We start from the raw sequence: 22,576 nt of genomic DNA on the forward strand, positions 1-22,576 counted from the left end.
GTTCCGAGGATCATCCGTTGTTCTCCTTATTTATTCTGTTCGAATGCTAATAAAATCAAAATAAGTTAAAAAAAATTCGAATGAATCAAGATATAAAATATAAAAAGGTTAATATACCTATTGCTTTTGAAAAAATTCGACGGCTCACAAAATTAACATTTTTCTCTAACTCGAAGCGTTATGAAATCTTTAAAGTGTACTGAAAGTTGCGGGTGGCTAGATTTATGCGTGTACAATTGCACATACATGTAAAGAACTGACAACACTGGCCAAAAGTCGAGACCACGAGGGATGTCAGAAAGGCTCTGTCTTGCTCTGCTGATGGTTTGTTGCTATTTTAGTTTGTGGACATAATTTGTGTTGAAGCAAATACAGATAAGTATGATCAGGTTTAATCGGTTTAATCGACAGTTCTTAAATAGCTCATATTACTGGAATCATCGTCAAGTGAATGGTAAGTTCATTTGTTACGGTTTGTTGAGTACTGATCGTTCGTAAAACCGGTGTAATGTGTTTTGTGGGTATAGTTTATAGTTTTGCTAACCTGGCACCAACTGTGATTGTGATAGTAAAAAACAACATTGCAAGCTCGCTCTCAGCTCAGCTCTCCTAAGTGAATCAGTGATGGCAGATTTACATATATCTCAGATGCTAAACAGAAAATAACCCATATTTGGAGGCATAACTAGGTCTTATTGCAAGGTTTGGGATGGGGGTCATTCCAAAAAATCAAAAAAATTATAGGTTTTGTGCACTAATAGCTTAGCGGCTTTCCGATCGACTTTCAATATTTTTGCACTAATCGATCGGAAAATCTACGCATCAAGTTCAAGAAAGAAACCCATTGGTTTTAACTAATGAAAAATTGAAAATAATGAAGCGTGGTCCAACTGGAATTCCTCGCTTCGTGATTAGTTGGAAAAGTAAACCAGAACAAATGACAGTCCCCTTGTCGCAACAAGATTTTTTAACACTGAGATTAAACCTAGACCAATTTGATGTCCTTTGCTTGGGAAGTACGCCAGAAAGAGAGACAATGTCTCCTCGTCCCCACAAAATTTCATACGAGATACGACCGCGATCAAACCTAGAGAAATTTGATGTCTGTGTTAGGGAAGTGTTTCAGAAAAAATGACAAAAGTTCCTTGTCCCAACAGATAATTGCGCTACAGCTGTAGTGTTCGGTTTAATCTTTAATTTTGTAAGGTAACAAGAAAACAATAATTTGTGTGCTTGATTTTGTTAAATTGGTTCCGAATGCACATGGAAATACTCTGAAATCTGTTGAAGATTGCACATTGAACGTATAATGTTACACTGAGGCCAATTTTCGTATACTCTGTGTGAAACTACATAATTTTTTGCAATTTGATCTGACAACATATAGGTATGTGTTAGGCACATAAAAACCATTTGTATCGCCATGAATAACATTTATGGCCCCATTGAAAGTATGTATAAGAGCACATAATTTTCGACTATAGAATATAAAACATAATTTTTATGGCAGTTCACACATAAATATAATTTCTAAGTCATATACCTTTTAAGGGCTGCCTCATAATAAATAAGAAATTTCTTTTGATATTTATATTTAAACATATAAAAATAATGTTTGAAGTAACATAAAAAGTATGTGTTCAGGTCCAATAATTGTTAGGTTTAAAATTTTATAAGTGTACTACTTTGAAAAATGTTACATACACACATGCATGTAGCATATATATGCTGCAGTTAGCATGTATACATGAAGAATCGTATTATTACATGAATGGATACATGAAGTAATTTGCGATTTCGTCACTAACCAGAATGACATTAGCTGGGGATCGGTTATGTAGGAGTGAGAGGGGAGCGAAGAGTGGAGGAGAGGATCCGGGAGTTTGATATTTGATGTTTTTGATATTATTCCTACTGCAAACAGCCTTAGCGAGGGCCTCAGCTAATGTCAAAAAATCTTTATATGTGTGCGTGGTGGAATACTTCATGCTACTGTCACTACAAACAAATTTACATACTCTTACGTCACCTCCGCGGTCATGTCTTCGCAACAACTCCTCTGAGTTTTTGTTCAAAAAAAGTTGACGCACAGTGTTTTTATGTTGGTTATGTTTCTGCGCCATTGACTATAGTTACTATATAGTTCGGCGGATAGAAAATCGGGAGCCAAATAAACGTCAAAAGCGGAGCCAAAAGGTTTTCAAAATCCAAAATGCAGGAGTAATGTTAAAAAAACACACTTTATTTTCATAGAACTAGTCATTTTCAACACCCGCCAGTGATTATTTTTCGTAAAAACCTGCACATTTCACCATAATTTCAAATTTAATTTCATAAATCAGGGATGCCAATTCGCCTGGTTTTCTATCCGCCGAACTATATATATAGTAACTATACCATTGACTTGATTATATATTTATGCTACGACGGTTATGTTGTGTGCGTACAAGTCGCTGTAATTTATTATAAACTATAGAAACCGAATAAAACCATGATTGGGATACGCGTATCGAATTCAATGGATATGATTGAGCAAACAGCAAAAAACGGTCACAATACGAGCAGATGCACGAAAAGGGATTCTACAGCATGACAACGCTTGGCCTCACGTTCACAGAGTTGCGTTGCCGAATCTGTAAAAACGTATTTTGATGTACTCAAATGGGAAACCCCACTCTACCCACCATCTTCTTCAGATATGGTGCCATCCGAATAGATAAAAAAATTCACTTGAAATTTAACCAAATAATGAAAACGTATAGTTGCGCACCTTAAGGAATTGTGGTCCGCATAATTTTCGGTAATGTTCGAAATATGCTGCTGTTCGCCATTGTCAATTTGGCGATTCGTTTCGAAAAAAGGTATACCTATGAAGTGTTCAAACCAATTTTTTTTAGTTAGGCCATTACAAATATTTAAAAAAGTTTTTGTCCCTCCGGTGTTGGGCCACTGAAGGGGGGGGGGGGGAGCCGATAAAAAAACAGAGAATTTTTTAATCGAGCAAAAAAAAATGGATTTTAGGCATTTTTACTTAAAGTTTAAACGTAAAAACTAAATCTATTCTTGCTTTTAATAAATACCTTGTTATTTTTAATGCAAAAATCTACGAACAAAAAGACAAAAACGAAAGAAAATTTTTTGGCTGAGTTTCGGAAATTGCACTGTTTGAATTTCCATTTCTATGTATTTCGTGCTAGAAGCGTTAACTCAACTCGTACACTCATTTTTCGAGTTTTTCAAGCTGTAGAGCCCACAAACAATTGATTTTATAAAAAAATTTAACTCATAACCTAGAAATTATTTTTTTGCCCCCTGATTGTTCTTGCCAATTTCCAAGGGAGGGGGGGGTTTGGGTGACAAAAGCTTTGAAAATGATTTGCAATGGCCTTATTAAAAAAAACAGGAAACAATACGGAACATTGCTGATTAGCAAAAAATTATTCTGGAAATTGTGTCGATCTCCTTGTATTTTCTACACGTGCATCTCACAAAATATTGGACCGTGCTTGTTTTTTTATAATTATTTTTATTTTTTTATATTTTATATGTCAATACTTTTTGCGTATGTTATTGTACATATGGCAGCACTGTTCTTAACATAAATAATTTCGGTTGAGCGAGAGCATAACGAGCATAACAGTTACTGTGCTCTCAAATTTTTTGATCACGCAACAATAAAGTCCTTATCCGTGCTGTCACTTTTTCATTCTGCAATCGATAGTCTTTCGCGATACCGTCTGCAGTGAACGTTTCTCGTGTGTTGGTCGCCATCGGGGTTAAATATTGTGTTTTATCTGCCTATGTGCGTTATGTATTTGTTCAACAGCTAGACAAACCATAGCTTCATCGTATTGTGCTTGCTTTATTTCACATTTATTTACAGTTAATGTAAGGGTAGTAAAAACAACCGTGACTTCATACAGCTGCATCACGAGCCGTGCTGGTTTGCATTTATTGCCAATATTGTCTCCGTGGCGTTTACAACTGCAGCAGTTCCTGCGTGGAAATCACTCGTTTGGCTCGCTAGCGCGCAATTCGACTGTCCCGTTAGTTCCGAGAAACTGTCTCTCCAACAGAATCAAATTGCATTCACGTAATCGAGGATTGACTATCGCAGCCGCAGGATCATCACATTTACAAACTAGGTTAATTTGCTGTCTCAATTCCTACACAAGTGCTCTTTATCACAAAAAGAGAAACGCCTCATTTTGTTCCCATTTGATAAAGGAATTTTGCACAGTACCAAATTTTGATAGTGTGAGTGACCATCAATCCGGTCAAGATAAACGTGCTGGTAAAGAGATAAGTGTGAACAGTTTCGGCTGCTGCCTCGATTCCGGCACGATGTCATCCAAACCGGCTTTTCAGCGACTGCCTACTAATGTAGTGCCGGAACATTACAATCTGACGCTGAAGCCGAATCTGAAAGCTTTTACGTTCGAAGGAAGTACGTCGGTGAAGATCCAGGTATGTTTTATGAAACAATTGCTAGTCTGTAAAGGACGATCATTGAAAATGTTATTCATAGAGTTGAGAGTGCTTAACCTTATGGTTTGCACGTGGTTCATTATAAAATGATCGATGCTTTATTGTCTAATCCTTTATATTCACGTTCTTAATTTTTTCTGATCAGCATTTAGTTTAGTGTTTTCAAAGTGTTCACTCATTTTAAAACAATCGTTTTTACTAAGGAAGCATTTTTATCATTATTGTTTCTTTTGTACGGTAATATTTATTCCAAAGTTTTATGATTTGCTTAGCTAGGTGCTTATGCGGAAGCAGCTTTAGGTATATAATATAATATACCTTTGGAAAGCAGCTTGCACAAACTGGATAACACATTTGCTCTGGGTGTTTGTTCAATGAGAAATGACATAACAACGTCTGCAGCCCGAAAGTGCATCGAAGACAACAATGGCACATATTAATCACCTCGATTACACATTCTGATCAAAACTGTTTTGACTTCTGATAAGAATTCCTGTTCTGAATTCCAGTCAACATGTGTTATACCATACAGACTTGAATGAGATTTCTGATCTGGAAGGGTTTGATCATAAATACAATCGAATGTTATCAGACTATCAGTCTATTTCAAAAATTAAAACAAATGCTTAATGTCATTTGCTGTTCCCGTAGTTTTATTCTATTAGTAGTGTTACATTCTTCGTATTTTGCAGCTATGCAGTAAAGAGTGATGGTGTCATACTTTTTTTTAATACGTAGTAGCTTCGCCATCATATTGTGGTATGTTGTAAAAAACTGTTTTATTTGTGTTTTTATTTATGCTATTGCTAATTCAATTCGTTTGTCATATTGTACAATTCTTTACATTTTAAATTCGGTTTAATTGCAAAACAAAAACATTTCTTCAGATTTGACTTCGATTCAGTTTTTTTATATTTTTTGCCGTTCCCCACTGCTCCACTTCGGCTGCTACAAGTGAAAGTTCTGTATAAAATATATTAAACGATCTTAGTATGTGCAACCATACGCTTACTTTGTCGCTGCACCCTACGTTTTGCTCAACCCACCAGGCAGTACAGATACCGGTTTGTTCGCGCGCATGCCAAAGTCGTGCAAAATTTGCACACACAACGTATAGAGGCGTTGAATCAACGTGAAAGACCGCATAGAGTTTTTTTTCGCTTAGCAGCTGTTATTGTATACTGGCCGATTTGTGGCTGCAATGGTACGTGCCGTATTCCTAAGCACTCTTCAATACACCTGGAAACGGTATAATGTTACACAACTCTGAATGGACTGTTTGTAGTTATGTTTTGTTCGCTTTATCCGTTATTGTGGAACATAGGGATGTCTAGTAAGCTAGTAAGTTTAGCATATTTCAGCTGATTTGAACCGAAATAAAGGAGTTTAATATTTCGTTTATCGTCGTTTTATCAGTGCAGAAGGTTATGATGGAGGATCCATTGAAGATGAACTGTTTACTAAATCTAGTTGGATAATAATTTATACTAGTTACATTGTTAAAAAGAAATTCTCTTGATTTGTTCTCCTAAAAGTAGTAGATTCTGTAAAAATTTTGCATGCCAGTTTTGGTTGGATTGATAAGTCAGTCGAAGATACGTCGTATTCAGAACAACAAGAACAAAGATTCAGAACAACAGAACAAAGATTTATCTATATCCTAACGGGTATTTTTAAAATTGTTGTACAAAATAGGCCAAAGGGCACAGTACTTAATGAAATGGTGCGCACGGCCGTTATAGTTGATGAACTTATAAACGAAAACAATATTTTGCATGAGATTGACTATTGACTTTTTGTGTCTTTTTGTAGTTTTTCATCACTGCGCAAGGCATACCGTAAGGATTTTTTTCTGCACTGCTTTAATTATAGCTGTCCATATTTGTTCATAAGAACTCTAGATCACAGATCCGAATTGCAAAACAGACCTTACAAGTGAATATTACAATGATAAAAAACAACACGAGTATCGCAACTCCTGAGCGATATTAAAGATAAATCTAAACTAATAAATCCAAGTTTCTTAGTGGCTCTGGAGATATTTTTGTAGTGTATACCGAAAGCTAGTGCGCTATCCAGGACGACAGCAAAATCACGAACATGCTAGACATGTGTTTATAAATGTCCCGTCATGTAGCATCTAAAAACTATTGACTTAACCCATTATGACCCGGGTATACCTAAATTTGGACTAAATGAAGTGAAACTCTGTAATCTATTATATAATGTGTCGGGAAACGCAAACTCGTCATTTGGAATGGTTTCAAGGCCAAAATATCGCCGGTTTAATATTTCATAGGCTCAGTTTCAAACAAACAAATTACAACGTTGTTTACAGATTTCTTATCGAATTTTGTGATAGACTTTAGGTATAAATATCAATTTGCATGTCAGGTAATGTTTCGTCACTAAATGTAGACTTTTTCATGCGTTTTGGAGACAAAGTTTTTTTCGCCATTTTTTCAACTTTTTTTGCGCCATTTGAAAATACAGATGAAAATGACAAAAACTGACAGATTATCTCACACACACATCAGATTGATGTTTTATCTCTCTTGTAGTGATATATTAACAATGCTAACTATTGAAATTCAGCAGTAAACAGGTTTTGAAGACGAGGTATGCTATATCATACGCTAGGACAGAATGGGTTAATTTCACGATGGAAGGAGATATTAAGGCACTTTGAGATGCTGACAGTAAACCTGTTACTCGAGCACTAATCTTCTAATTTGTCCACTAGGCGTTGACGTTCAATGCAATCGGAGTGAATTTTATTTAGTTTTTCCTTTCGTTCTCATAAAAAGACCGACAGTCAGGTGGCAGGAGAGCTGATAGTTCATTTACAAAAATAGAAATGGACAGTGCTCCAAGGTTGCTCCTCTGTGGTACGCTAGACCACAGAGCTGAAGAGCTGGCACAAAACGAGGCGAAAACCTCGGACCCGGTCGGTACACTCAGTTTGTGTTAGGTACGCGTGTACCCACTTATGCAAAGGTGCGGATACTTCCAGCTTCTCAAGCCTTGCAAGGAGGATACCGTGATCCACCCTATCAAACGCTGCTTTTAGGTCCATGTACACTGCATGAATTTACGCTCCATCATTAATTTTGCGCAGGCATAACGAGACGAAATCAACGAGATTCGTAGAGACTGAACGTTTTGGAAAACTCAATGCTGGTCCGAAGAAATGTAGTGAACAAAGCGATGTAACCCTTTAATACTTTTCAACGTTGTGGTTATCGCCCTTCGTACAAAGGACAAAACAGAATCTTTCCATAGGAATAGGAAAAGGGTAGAAAACTTACACTGCTGAATTGAAGCATTGCACAATATTTGAAAGAGGTCTAGTAAGAACAGCAGAACATATTTTCATGATGCAAGATGGAATACCATCAGGTCCGGCTACTAACAAATATTTTAATTTTTTAATCTCCTCAGTTAATCGAAAAACGTTAAGGTTTATGACTTCGGTAGGAGTACTATTAACAGCAGAGGCAATTTCGTTCCAAGAAAGCAAAAAAGCGATTAAAAGCCTGCTTGAAGTGTGTTGCATTTATCGCACGCAACATTAGCTTTACGATCGTTCAAAAAAGATCTATAGGCAGGCCATCTTCGTTTTTCTTAAATTGACAAATGACCAGAACTTTTGCGGATTTTGGTGGATTTCTGGGAAGATTTTATTGCATTCGTAGAGTATTCTGTTTATGTAGAAGACGGTTGTAGTTTCAAAATCACTACAGGCAAGGTTAAAGTATCGCATGGTGGCTTGGCAGTGCGAACTTAATCGTGCGCGTAGAGTAGAACTTAAGGGGGAACCCTACTCTGGAAGGTCTAAAAATAACGGATTTTCGTAAAATTTTTTTCGGATGCTGAAATTAAAGTTAAGTGTTGAGGTATTCTGATTATTGGTTAAAATATATTAGAAGATGTATTATGAAGTTTTTGGATGCTAAAATTGTGATTATTATACTGGTGCTGCTCGATCAGTTAGAACCCCAACAGTTTAGTTTCGTGGCACTGTAGGAGATCTGTCACAAAGGCGAAAAGGTGTGGAAGATCCGTTGTAGCAAAGCCTAATTTTACAAGAGCAGTGGAGCGACCAGCGAGCTGGGAACGGGCTTTGTGGTGATGGAAAAAATGCAGGATCGCGTAATGGATTGAAAAGCGATCAACGAGAGGATGAAAGGCTGTTTCTATCATAATCACCATCATAAACCTGCATTTTCCACAGGAAGGTAGACCCAACGATGAGAAGGAAGCGTTCTATGCGCAGCTGGAGGCAACGTACGACCGCTGCTTACGACGGGACATCAAGATCGTCATCGGGGATATGAACGCCCGGGTCGGCAGGGAGGGAAGCAATGTATAGACCAGTGATCGGGTCCCATAGCCTGCACACCGACACGAACGATAACGGTCAGCAATGCTTTGCATACTTTGCATCTTCCCGAGGCTTGGTGATCAGACGCACTTTTTTCCCCACAAATATATCCACAAAGCCACCTGGAGATCACCTGACCAACGAACCTCGAACCAAATCGACCATATTCTCACCGAGGTTCGGTTTTTCTCGAACATCACCAATGTACGCTCCCTACGGGGTGCGGATATCGACTCAGGTCATTACCTAGAAGCAGTACATGTGCGCTCAAAACTATCGACGGTTTATGCCTCGCGACAAAGCCGCCCTACTCGGCAATTAGACAATCCGCGAGTTGCCGAGAACTACGTGCGCGTACTGGATGAAGCTCTGCCTTTCTCTGTGGAGCTAGATGCTTCGACCCTCGAAAACTGATTGAGTATAATATGCTCCTGGCGTGTGGCCATCGAGAAACCTGGAGTACACGAATTGGTTTGACGGGAAATGCCAACAAGCGATAGAGAGGAAAAAAAAGAGCTTGGAAAAACTATCTAAGCATATTCACGAGAGAGAATTTAGCTAAGTATCAGTGAGCGCTGAATGAGCTGACCACGATTCTCAGGACACAGATCGTGAGGAGCTGGAACAACTATTCCGGGCTAATGATACGCGCAAGTTTTACGAGAAAGTGAACCAAACTCGTAAGGGCTTTACACCTATACCTGACACGTGTAGGGATGATTCAATCACAAACGAGCGCGAGGTCATCGACAGGTAGAAGCAATTCTTCGATGATTCTTAACGGCGATATAGCAGAAGGAAACGCAACGGAAGTTAACCTAGGAGTGGCTACAAATGACGGCGAAGAGATTCGCCGAGAAATTGGTCAGCTGAAGAACAATAGAGCCACCGGAAAGGACCGACTCCCGGCAGAACTCTCCAAAAATGGCCAAGAACCGCAACGACACTTTCCTGGATAATTTCAAGGATTTGGGAGGAGGAGAAACTACCGGAGGAGTGGATGGAAGGTGCAGTTTGTCCCATCTACAAAAACGGCGACTGGCTAGAACACTGGTCAACGCCGCCCACAAGGTGCTCTCTTAGATTTTGTTGCGTCGTCTATCCCTAATAGCAAGAGAATTGGCGTAGGCGTTTCGGGGACACTCGAATCCTTTCGAATCACGCAGAGGGTTGCGGCAAGGGGATATATGTTATTCAATATCGCTATTAAAGGTGTGATCCGGTAAGCGAGCATCGAAACGAGCGGAATGATCTTCAGCAAGAGTAGCCAACTCCTAGCCTACGCAGACGACTGCTACATCATTACTAGAAACCTTGGGACGGTGGAGGCAATCTATGGCAGACTAAAAACGGAGGCTAGGAGGATAGGGTTACAAATCAACGCGTCGGAAACTAAATATATGGTAGAAAGAGGCTCAAGAGAACTATGGAATCGACGGAATGCAATTAACAGAAACTGGAATCAAAATGACTACTTGTCAAGCGTAGCTTCCAATACCCCCCCCCACTTCCTTTCCGCTCTTCCCCTCCTTCACCAAAAATTTTCATTTCTTTCCCCTACCGTCCCTTCATCAATTGTAGAACCATCGTTTTCAAAAAATATTAATATATATATATATACTAGCTGACCCGACAAACTTCGTATTGCCACAAATTAACCTGTGTTGTACATAAATCATGAATCTCGGATGATTTTTGTCACAATCTCGAGTTTTGCAAGCGCCCAAGCGGGCGGCGCTTCCGACGGCGGGTCACCGGCCATAGAATTCACCATAGAAAAAAATCTTGCGTCCAAAACCACTTACATGTCAAATTTGGTTCCATTTGCTTGATTAGTTCTCGAGTTATGAGGAAATTTGTTTTTCATTTGTATAGGAGCCCCCCCCCCTCTTAAAGTGGGGAAATCCATAGAAAATATACCATAGAAAATATTCTTGCCTACAAAAACGCCCACATGATAAATTTGGTTCCATTTGCTTGATTAGTTCTAGAGTTATGAGGAAATTTGTATTTCGTTTGTATAAGAGCCCCCCCTCTTAAAAAGGTAAGGGGTCCTAATTCATCATAGAAAAAATGGTTGCCTCCAAAAACACCCACATGCCAAATATGGTTCCATTTGCTTGATTAGTTCTCGAATTATGAGGAAATTTTTATTTCATTTGTGTAGAAGCACCCCCTCTTAAAGTTGGGAGGGGTCCTAATTCACCATAGAAAATATTTTTGCCTCCAGAAACCTCCACATGCCAAATTTGGTTCTATTTGCTTGATTAGTTCTCGAGTTATGAGGAAATTTGAATTTCATTTGTATAGGAGCCCCCCCCTCCTAAAGCGGGTAGGGGTCCCAATTTATCATAGAAAAAATTTTTGTCTCCAAAAACACCCACGTGCCAAATTTGGTTCCATTTGCTTGATTAGTTCTCGAGTTATGAGGAAATTTGTATTTCGTTTGTATAGGAGCCCCCCCTATTAAAGTTGGGAGGGGTCCTAATTCACCATAGAAAATATTCTTGCCCTCGAAAACTTTCACATGCCAAATTTGGTTTCATTTGCTTGATTAGCTCTCGAGTTATGAGGAAATTTGTATTTCATTTGAACAGGAGCCCCCCCTCCTAAAGTGAGGAGGGGTCCCAGTTCATCACAGAAAAAAATTTTGTCTCCAAAAACACCCACGTGTCAAATTTGGTTCCATTTGCTTGATTAGTTCTCGAGTTATGAGGAAATTTGTATTTCGTTTGTATAGGAGCCCCCCCCTCCTAAAGTGGGGAGGGGTCCTTATTTACCATAGAAAATATTCTTGCCCTCGAAAACTTTCACATGCCAAATTTTGTTCCATTTGCTTGATTAGTTCTTCAGTTATGAGGAAATTTGTATTTCATGTGTATAGGATCCCCCCTCCTAAAACGGGGAGGGGTCCCAATTCATCATAGAAAAAAATTTTGTCTCCAAAAACACCCACATGCCAAATTTGGTTCCATTTGCTTAATTACTTCTCGAGTTATGAGGAAAATTGTGTTTCTTTGGTACAGGAGCCCCCCCTCTTAAAGTGGGGAGGGGTCCTAATTTACTATAGAAAATATTCTTGCCCTCGAAAACCTTCACATGCCAAATTTGGTTCCATTTGCTTGATTAGTTCTCGAGTTATGAGGAAATTTGTATGGAAGCCCCCCCTTTTAAAGAGGGGAGGAGTTATAATTCCCCTTATAAAGAGGGGAGGGGTCTCAATTTACCATAGAATAAATTCTTGTCACCGAAGACACCCACATGCCAAATTTTGTTCTATTTGCTTGATTAGTTGTCGAGTTATGCAGAAATTTGTGTTTCATTTGCATGGGAACCCCCCCTCTTAGTGGAGGGAGGGGTTTCTAACCATCACTAAAACCTTTCCTGGCCCCAAAAAACCTCTACATGCATATTTTCATGCCGATTGGTTCAGTAGTTTTCGATTCTATAAGGAACATACGGACAGACAGACAGACAGACAGACAGACAGACAGACAGACAGAAATCCTTCTTTATAGGTATAGATGTATGACCGCATTTCAAGGTCAAGACTAAAAACTTGAGATTAGTCTATTACATAGGAACGGGGCCTTCCCTCGAAAACCCGCGCCGAGAAACGCGGCTAACACACGCTGACAGACGAACAACGTTACGCGCAGTACATTGCAAGTCGTAAGGGCCGGCATAGTGTCGTCGTCCTGAAAGTAAAAAGTAGTTAGATTAAAAACTTCTCGTTCGGTGGTAATCTGCAATTGATGTAGGAAGTGGCACAATATGTGTCGATAACCCAACCAAACGCGTCGCTTCCTTGATAAGTGGATTCTGCGGTCTCCTTTTGTCCAGCGCCTCTATGGTTCAAAGGTACAAGTACCAGCGAACCACATGCCCTGGCGGGTGTTGTGGGTTCGAATCCGGTTATAATCTCAGATTACAGCTTGGTTCGACTCATGCACCTTCCAGCATTGGATAAAAGGTAGGAGTCAAAATGACTACTTGTCAAGCGCAGCTACCAATACCCCCCCCCCCCCCGCTCTTCCTTTCCGCTCCTCCCCTCCTTCACCATAAATTTTCATTTCTTTCCCCTACCGTCCCTTCATCAATTGCAGAACCATCGTTTTCAAAAAATATTAAGAAACAGGTGTCCGCCAGTCAGCGCGGGAGATAGTGGTACTCATCCCGCCATAACCAGCTGGTCGAAAAACAAGTGTGATGACGCTCTTGGGAGGGTTTTCAAAGGTGCTGTGAAATGCAACAGAACTTTTAAATCAAGGTGACCGGTATTGAGAGTACTCAAGGATTCAACACCTTCCAAAACGGAACAGACTGATGTTGCTGCTTCGTTAGACAAGACCAAATCAAGAATACGTGCGTTTCTGTTGGATATGGATAACCCATATAGAGTCATCAATAAGTGCAGAACTGGCAACAGGGGTTGACCATCAAGGGGTCAATCTGAAGTATACGCAGTCATCAAACCACGTTTTCCATTAACACAATAACATCGCAATCGTTCTCATTTGCAGCCATCCTCGCACGTTTTGATAGTAGTAGCGCAGGGATTAAATATCTTCTACAGTGCTACTTGCAGAAGCCTCGTTTGGGGCATTGAAATTTATGGTTTATTTGTTTATTGTACCTATATTTGGTGTATAAAAATCATATGACGTAGTGTTTGTCTGAATGATAAAACTTAATTAACATAATTAACGGTACAATAAATACAGGCAATATAAAAACACACTAAAATACAGTCATCTACGAAGCCGTTCTTTGAATGACGATGTGGTGATGTTGAAGTCGAACAAATCTACCACCGTGTTGAAGCTTGCCGAAGCTTGGTCGTGCTATTATAATGGTACTTGTCCTGAGGAAACAGGTTGGAAATCGTTATCACCGGCACCGAGCAAAGGAATGGAATAGCTGAGCTGATAGCAGACTATGACGAGCGGGTTGATAATGGTCTAAAATGCTATCTAATGTGCATTGTTGAAGATGAGCTGATAACACGAGTAGAGATTTAGTCAACTGTTGCAGAGTTATTCTCGCCGGAAGAGTGGGTAGGAGTAATGCAGTATCTTTTAAAAATGACGATGACGAATTCATTTTAGCGCACCTGGCAATGTGATTACAAAACCCCATGCATGTAATTTGCTCAGTTGGTATTGACGCGCCAACTTAGCTGGTTTCCATAATGAAAGTGACAATCCTTTTAGCCTTTTTTTGGTGGTATTCCGGTGATGATGACGGAGCTGCAAAAGATAACTGACATCCTTTCGTCATCATATTACATTCAATGTATATTATAAACATGTTTAGAGCTAAACATACAAGTGGTTAATTGACCAACGTGGGCTAATTTTTTGGCGTACCGCTCAAAAGTCTATGCTTAAATTTCTTTACATATGTCAAGTCTAAAAATCAAGCTATGTTTAAAAACTGAAAACATTAATTATATAACATTGTCCATCTTGCAGATAAAAACGCCAACCAATTGCATCACACTGAATTCTCTGGAACTCCAAATCCTGAAAGCCATTGTTCGATGCGGCACGGACGAAACCATACTGACATCAAGCGAGACGAGATTCTGTGCCGATCAGGAAACAGCATGCTTAGTTTTTCCTTCCACGGTACCGGCTGGACCGGCTACGCTGGAAGTTGAATTTACCGGCGTACTTAACGACAAAATGAATGGATTCTACCGGAGCAAATATTTCACGCCTTCCGGAGAAGAACGCTTTGCCGCTGTAACGCAGTTTGAGTCGACTGATGCACGGAGATGTTTCCCTTGCTGGGACGAGCCGGCGATTAAGGCTACCTTTGATATCACACTAGCGGTGCCGAAGGATCGCGTAGCATTATCCAACATGCCCGTTGTGAGCGAAAGTGAAGCAGATGGACTAAGGGTGCTTAAGTTCGATCGGACTCCAATCATGTCCACATACCTAGTGGCAGTGGTAGTCGGTGAGTTCGATTTTGTCGAAGGTAGAACCAAGGATGGTGTACTGGTTCGTGTGTACACACCAGTCGGCAGGAATGAACAAGGATCATTCGCTCGAGATGTGGCCATCGACGTGTTGCACTACTACAACTCATATTTCGCCATCGATTATCCGCTGCCGAAAATGGATCTAGTTGCAATATCGGATTTTTCGGCTGGTGCTATGGAAAACTGGGGACTGGTGACCTATCGAGAAACGTTCGTATTAGTAGACTCGGAAAATACATCACTTATTAGGAAACAGTCAATTGCGCTGACCGTTGCTCACGAGATTGCGCATCAGTGGTTTGGAAATTTAGTTACCATGGAGTGGTGGACACACTTGTGGCTTAACGAAGGCTATGCCTCGTTCTCTGAATTCCTCTGTGTTAATCATCTATTTCCAAGTTATTCCATCTGGAATCAATTTATTACCGACATGTATAGTCATGCCTTAGAGCTGGATTGCCTTAAAAGTTCTCATCCAATCGAGGTACCCGTTGGACATCCGGCAGAAATAGATGAAATTTTCGACGAAATCAGTTACAATAAAGGGGCTAGTGTTATCCGAATGCTTTACCACTATCTGGGTGACGACGACTTCAAGCGCGGGATGAATATCTACCTGACTCGCCATAAGTACAAAAACACTTGCACTGAAGATTTGTGGGCGGCTTTTGAGGAAGCAAGCAAAAAGCCTGTTGAAAAAATCATGTCAACTTGGACCAAGCAGATGGGTTTTCCGGTAGTACGAGTGAAATCATCGGAACAGAAGGAAGGTAACAAGCGTGTCCTGAAATTAGTACAGGAAAAGTTTTGCGCTGATGGTTGTCAGCCAGAAAAGCAATACCTTTGGATGATTCCGATTATAGTATCAACGCCGGAAGTATCCCATGCTCATACTTTTATTATGGACAAAGAGTCAGTCGAGGTAACGATCGACGGTGTGCAACCAGACCAGTGGATCAAGCTAAATCCTGCATCAATTGGATACTATCGAACGCAGTACTCAGCACAGATGCTAGATCAGTTTCTTCCAGAGATCAGCAGCAATAAAATGCACGCGCTAGACCGACTCGGCTTGCTGCATGATTTGTTCGCGCTTGTGCAAGCTGGCAGAAGTTCTACTGTTGATGTAAGTACTTCATTTTGGATAATTGTGTCCAAGCGAATATAACATATTCTTGTATGTGTTTAGGCCCTCAAAGTTATGGATGCTTGTCGAAACGAACACGACTATACGGTTTGGTCTTCAATTACAAACTTTCTTTCAAAGCTACAGCTGTTGTTAGCGCACGACCCTGTGGAAGAGCAGTTGAAACAGTACGGCATTCGACTTTATTTGCCAATAGCAGAGGAGCTAGGTTGGATGGTGAAACCGGATGAAAGCCATTTGGACACTCTCCTTCGACCTCTTATCCTTAGTCGGCTGGTATCGTTCCAATGTCCAAAAACATTGGCTGAAGCTCAAACGAGGTAGGCGGAACTGAAACTAAACTGAAAGGTTTTCTATATTCTTAGATTTGGATTTTATTTTTCAGGTTTGAAAAACATGCTAGTGGTGAGAACATTCTGCCAGCTGATTTGAGAAGTGCTTGCTATAAAGCCGTGCTACAGAACGCTGATGTGGACAAGTTCAATCAAATGCTACGCTTGTACCGTGCTACAGATCTTCATGAAGAAAAAGACCGCCTATCGCGAGCACTAGGATCTAGCCAGCAGGCTGATATTCTTCGCAAAGTAATTGATTTCGCCATGTCAAATGAAGTCCGATCTCAAGACTCGGTTTTCGTACTCGCGTCGGTAGCGATGAATCCCAAAGGCCGTGACATGATGTGGAGCTATTTTAAGGAAAATTGGAAAGTTTTGCTAGATCGCTATGAGGGAGGTTTTCTGCTGTCTCGATTGATTAAATACTTGACCGAAAATTTCACAACCGAAGAGCAAGCCCTGGAGGTTGAACAGTTTTTCAAGGAACATGAATTTTCTGGAACGGACCGGACCGTGTCTCAATCGATCGAAACTGTTCGGCTGAACGCGGCCTGGCTGAAGCGAGATCTGGAAGAGATCACTGCCTATTTGAAGGAGTAGAGCAATTTCGCCAGTAGATGTTTTCTCAGCTTATCCAGCAAAAGCGTTTTGCCATTACTTGTTGCATGAAAATCCATTGCATGCCTGTTTTTGGATTTGTTAGATAATATTTTTTGTATTATTTTTTAATTTTCATTTCATCCAAGATGAATGCCAAAGTTTGGCAAATTTGCAGTGCCAGTAGCTCAAAAGCAAACATATACCTATGAGAAGTTATATAAAGCGTAAGGCTTTATACAAAATATATCGTTTTACATATAGCTAATTAAAGATATATTTTTTATTTATTTTTTGTTTTCAGTAAAGACAGGTACGTCATGCATTTTCTACCAATTTCATTACAAAGTTGTTTCTAGATCTGGTTATTTGAAACTATTCTTATTTGTGTCTATCCTTCTGTTTCCTTAAAGTCTTATTTTTCAGAAATTCTAATATCTTGTAAACTCTTTTATTCATTTTTGTTATGCTACATACTACTATTTATCGAGCAGTTTTTTGCGCTCCTGAAAAATACACACTTTTACTAACGCTATGAACATTTTTACTTCATCATTAGAGAAATAGCCAAATTTAGGACTTTAAAACTTTAAAATACCTAATTGTACAAAATATAAGTAGCTCTTGATTAAAGCACACGATATTTCACTGCTCACGTTGTCATTTAACACACAGTGTTATTTGACTATTAATTAGTGCCTCATACATTGAATCGAAAAATTACTAAACAAAATTGTAAACGGCTGGCTGAATAAAATCGGGCTAAATAACCAATATTTCATGCTATTTGACTGTTTTTACTTGTTAGTAATAATGCCGTTATGCGACGAGAAAGTTGCGTATCATTACTGTAAAGTTAGATAACATTCTCATTGAGAGTATGTAATGGAAAGCGCCCAATAGACCATTTTAAGAGGTAGACATGGTAATTTGCTCATATTGATAGTGCTTTTTCGTGTGATATACCTCGCATTATGTCAAGTAGTACGGGAAAGCAAATTACCGTGTGTCTACCTGTCATCGAAGAATACTCTATTGATTGCTTCCCTCCGACATATATGTACATAGTGGACTTGTGTAGAGATAGACCAGTGCAGTCAATTGTTAAGGTCGGGTCATCGCGATTTTTCAATTTTTGTAACTCGTACTATCTAAGTATCCTAGGTCTAATGTTGTATCCTACAAGCTATACCTACCCAGATAACACAACATCATAATAGAAAGTTCACATTAAATCGTTGGCATGTCAATTTTACCTAAAAATAAAAAATAAGAAAACTTATCCAATTTAATTCTACTATGTGTATTTTATTCACGACATGTCGTGAATAAAATACACATAGTAGAATTAAATTGGATAAGTTTTCTTATTTTTTATTTTTAGGTTTCGTATTCTACTAAGACGCTCTAAAAACTTCCGTCAATGTCAATTTTACATTGGAATTATATGTATTGATTAGAGTACATCAAAACAAATTGAACATTAAGTTGTTTTGCAGTCGTGTCTACTCATATACAACTCATGACTGTGAATTGTAAAGCAGTATAGATGATTGCAATATTAAGTTATATCTTAATCATCTATTCAGGAGTATTAAGTTGTGTGTTAAAAAAACCGCTGTATAAAATGCAAGTTAGAATTATAAATGATTGCCAAAATTTTCGCACGTATATTGCCTCCACTTTGGTACATGTATGTTCTTATACGGTGTGAAATATAACTTTTTCGTTTTCGTCTCAGTTGCAATCGAGATATACAAACCCAATGGTTTACTGGGTAAGATGGCAAACGCATCAGCGAGACGTAGGTCCTACGAACAATCGGTATAGAACTCAGCAAAGAATAAGAAAACGAGTAATGGATAATGATTGGAAACTCGATACCTGGAATGCCCGAAATCTAACGTACCGGCACAAGTTGGCTGGTTTGCTCGGTTGCTTATTTGTTTGCTGCATCGACTCGGAATGAAGATCGCTGCTATTTAGGAAGCTCGGTGTAAAAATCCCGTAGAGGGGGAGTTCCGTGCAGTAGACCCTATTGCACACTTCTTTCAAGTATCATATCTACTACAGTGGCTGTAGAAAGGCAGAACATGGAATTGGTTTCGTAGTGTTGGAAATACAAAAGCAACGAGCAGCTTTCCACGCCTGAATATTCTAATCTAATCTAATCTAATCTCACACTAACGCAGCCAATTCTGGAAGGTATCCTGGAAAATGACGATTACTTGAATCAATCATTTTTCTTGTCAACGGCCAGGCCAACTGCGCAGCATGTACCGCAGAGAGAATTCCAAGGAATCAAGTGGAACTAGAAAAAATACCTAATTCCATCAAACTCCTTGAAATCAAGGGAAGGAAGAATTTTTCCATGCCTCTAATGTGCAATGATAGTCAAAAAGGAACATCTACTCGAGTGTAAAAACTATCCAGGCATTACATTGCTCAATTCTGCCTATAAGGTGATTTCCCGCATTATATTCTATTGACTAGGGCCGTTAGCGGAGTCCTTCGTCGGGCGAGTCCCAAGCTACTTTCCGTGAGAGTTGTCCCACGACTACTCAGATGTTTACCCTGCATCTGTTACTAGACGGGTTCCGGAAGTACAACTTGCATATGTTTGTGGACTCTAAGGCGGCGTACGATTCAGTCAAACGAAACGTGCTGTAGCAGATAATGCTAGAACATGGAACTAGCTACGCTGATTCGTGCGACGCTGGATGGGTAACCATCATGTGTCAGAATAGCGGGTGAGAACTCTGCCGTTTTCATCACGTGGGATGAACTGAAATACGGGGTTGCACTCTCTAACCTGTGCCTTAGAAGGTGCAATACGAAGAGCAAACACGAAAAGGAATAAGACTATCATCACGAAATCTCACATGCTTCTTGGTTTTGCAGATGACTTCGATATCTACGGATTCAACCGTAGGGTAGAACAGTGGAAGAGGCCTTTTAAATGGAAAGCAATGAGATTGGGCTTTACCATAAATACCGCCAAAATAAAATACACGGTTGCTGGCAGGGAACGTGGTAGTCCAAGTGGTGTTGATGCTAAGTGGGGAACCATATGAAGTAATGGAGGAATTCATATCTGTAGGGAACGTGCCGAGTTAGATGAATCAGTGTAAAAATAAATCTAATGAAACTAAATTATTTGCTTCAGTGTACTGAAATTCCTTTGCATGTGTTGCGAAAGTTCGTCATACTGCCGATTGAGACAAAGAGAGAAATCATAAATCTAGAGTGACTATATACAGAGTGGCGACAAGTCATCCCAAATGTATGCAATGCGGTTTTTTCAAGGCTTTTCTTTCTCTTTCCTGCATACGCGTTGGATAGGTCGTCTGCTCGATTGGAATGACACTGACAGATAATTAACATTCCAATTTTGACATTGTCGCCACTCTGTATATAGTCACTCTACATAAATCGTTTAATTTAGCTCTTACGCATACTGGGGCATGATATATCATGCACTTAAACAAAGGAGCAGTTTTTAGACGAACGTAGACTTTAATGGATGTGCTTGTTTTGTGCTCCGAAGTGTTTCGGTTGAAAGTGGCTGACACTGCCGGACACTATAATATCCAGCTTTTTACGAGCCATAATGGCGGATGTGTTCATAATATTTGAACGACATTTTTGACATTTCAGTAATACATCGCATGTTTTCTTTCCGCAAGTTCCTTTAGTTTTACCGTGAACGTGCGGAAACAAGACGTGCGATGTATTCCTGAAATGTCAAAAATGCTATTCAAATATGACGAACACGTCCACCATTATGGCTCGTAAAAAGCTGGATACCATCATGGTACGCTCGTGACAACGATGTAAGCCACAGTAAAATAGCGAATTGCAGTTGCGAATCGGGCTTTCTTCGGATTGCATAAAATCGCCGCTCTACAGAACACTAATCCCTGGCCTCGTAAAATTTTGCGATCTATACTTGATGGCAAAATGGAAGATGGAGTGTGGAGCTATGAGCTGTATTAACTATGAGCTGTAACTGTTGCCAAAACTACTTTCAGCAGAGAACCAAGTAGAGGTCGTAGACTTTGGGGCAGATCCCGTACCTGATGGAAGCGCGCTGTCGAGGACGATGCACGTTCAGCTGGTGTTCGAGGGGATTGGAGAATGGCAACCCAGGACCAGCGCTGCGACAAATACAAAAATTTGGGACCAAATAAACAAACCCTGTCATTTTCTCCGGAATATTTTGTTTCCTCGGTCTAATCTTTTAAATACCATAAATAGTTTATGAAGTACTTTAAAATTCAGGAACATTAGTAGAGCCAGAAATCACAGAAACTAAAATAATGGATGGGTCCCAAATTTATGCATGCACTAGTAGCTATATTTATGGCAACACTGCCCAGGACCGACAGACAGTGCTTGAGAACCGTAATTCGTAACGCAAAAGCTTTTCACAACGTAGTTTAATTGCTAACAAAAGCGCTTGTCATCAACGTCGAGTCCGTTAGGTAATGGTTGGGATTTTATAAGTTTGAGCGCGGAAGCGCCCCAGCTGATACTTAACTTCCTGATTTGCTCGAATCGTACTGTTCTACGGACTAAGGATAAATCTAGATAGAATTAACAAAAGGGCGAATGTTGCAAATGTAAACAAAACGAGTGAGAGTTACTTTTTGCTGGACCAGCATAGGAAAATGAACCCTCACTCGGTTTGTATACGCTTGCGACATTCGCCCTTTTGTTAATTCTATCTTCAAATAAGACTAATACAGTGGACCCCCGTTCGTTTGAACGATTCCTCATGTAATCTAACGGGGTTAGTTTTTAATTTGAAGAACTACTTAACCCTAAATATACTGAAGTTTGTGTGAACCAACCCGGTAACAATATGACAGCTCCCGTACTAATCAAACGTTCCTAAAACTGCTGGTTCATGGTTCACGACAGATGTTTGAAAGCGGCGTAAATATCGAAGAAAGAGTTTATTATCATTTGTTTTGGCAAAAAATCCCTTGTGCATATAAGATCTGAATTGGTTTATTATTTCAATAGAGTATTTTACGAACTGACAAGATTATGTCAAGTATCAAAACGTTTCCGTGGTAATGACAATAGCAGCATAACTGGTTCTTCTGTCATAATAACATGCTCTATTTGGTTCTGTCATGTAACAGAGTGTTTTTTGTACAACTGCAACGATCTCTATTGCTTGGATTTACTGTTGAATTTTGCTTAACTTGTTCTGTTAACGACAAAATCGATCCAGCAATCATGAAAGAGCATTTCATTTTGAATTGCGCAGCGGATAACTTTCAATGAAACACGCAATATTTAAATACTTTAGAGCAGACAACTCGTACACAAGACTAAGAGTGACAATCTTGTAATAAATACCGCTTTTTATCTTGTAAACAAATCAAACAACCCACCAAGAATTCAAACAGCCGAAACCGAAAACATGAAACAATGCTGAAATAATCAATACGCACTTTTCAAATCGATGTCCAGACAGCTTTTTGCGTTCACATTTAACGTAACAAAAATTAACATTTCCTTTGGAAATCGAAGGTGCGTCAATTTTGACCGGCACGTAAAAACGATCGTCGCGACAATTTTGACACTGGCGGGTGTTATGGGAAACTGTTAATAACTGTCACTTT

General features: G+C 39.6%; 1 protein-coding gene across 1 annotated transcript; it reads left to right on the plus strand.

Annotated features, from left to right (window-relative positions):
• The first annotated feature begins 324 nt into the window (after positions 1-324).
• LOC128738450 (puromycin-sensitive aminopeptidase) lies at positions 325-17,697 on the plus strand. The gene is made up of 5 exons (XM_053833583.1): positions 325-454; positions 3,884-4,467; positions 14,347-15,987; positions 16,051-16,328; positions 16,394-17,697. The coding sequence occupies exons 1-5, from the start codon at positions 382-384 to the stop codon at positions 16,941-16,943; spliced, it is 3,126 nt and encodes a 1,041-aa protein (XP_053689558.1). The 5' UTR covers positions 325-381; the 3' UTR covers positions 16,944-17,697.
• Positions 17,698-22,576: the final 4,879 nt, after the last annotated feature.

The sequence above is a fragment of the Sabethes cyaneus genome, chromosome 2 (genome assembly GCF_943734655.1).
Source record: "Sabethes cyaneus chromosome 2, idSabCyanKW18_F2, whole genome shotgun sequence".
Lineage (NCBI taxonomy): Eukaryota > Metazoa > Arthropoda > Insecta > Diptera > Culicidae > Sabethes > Sabethes cyaneus.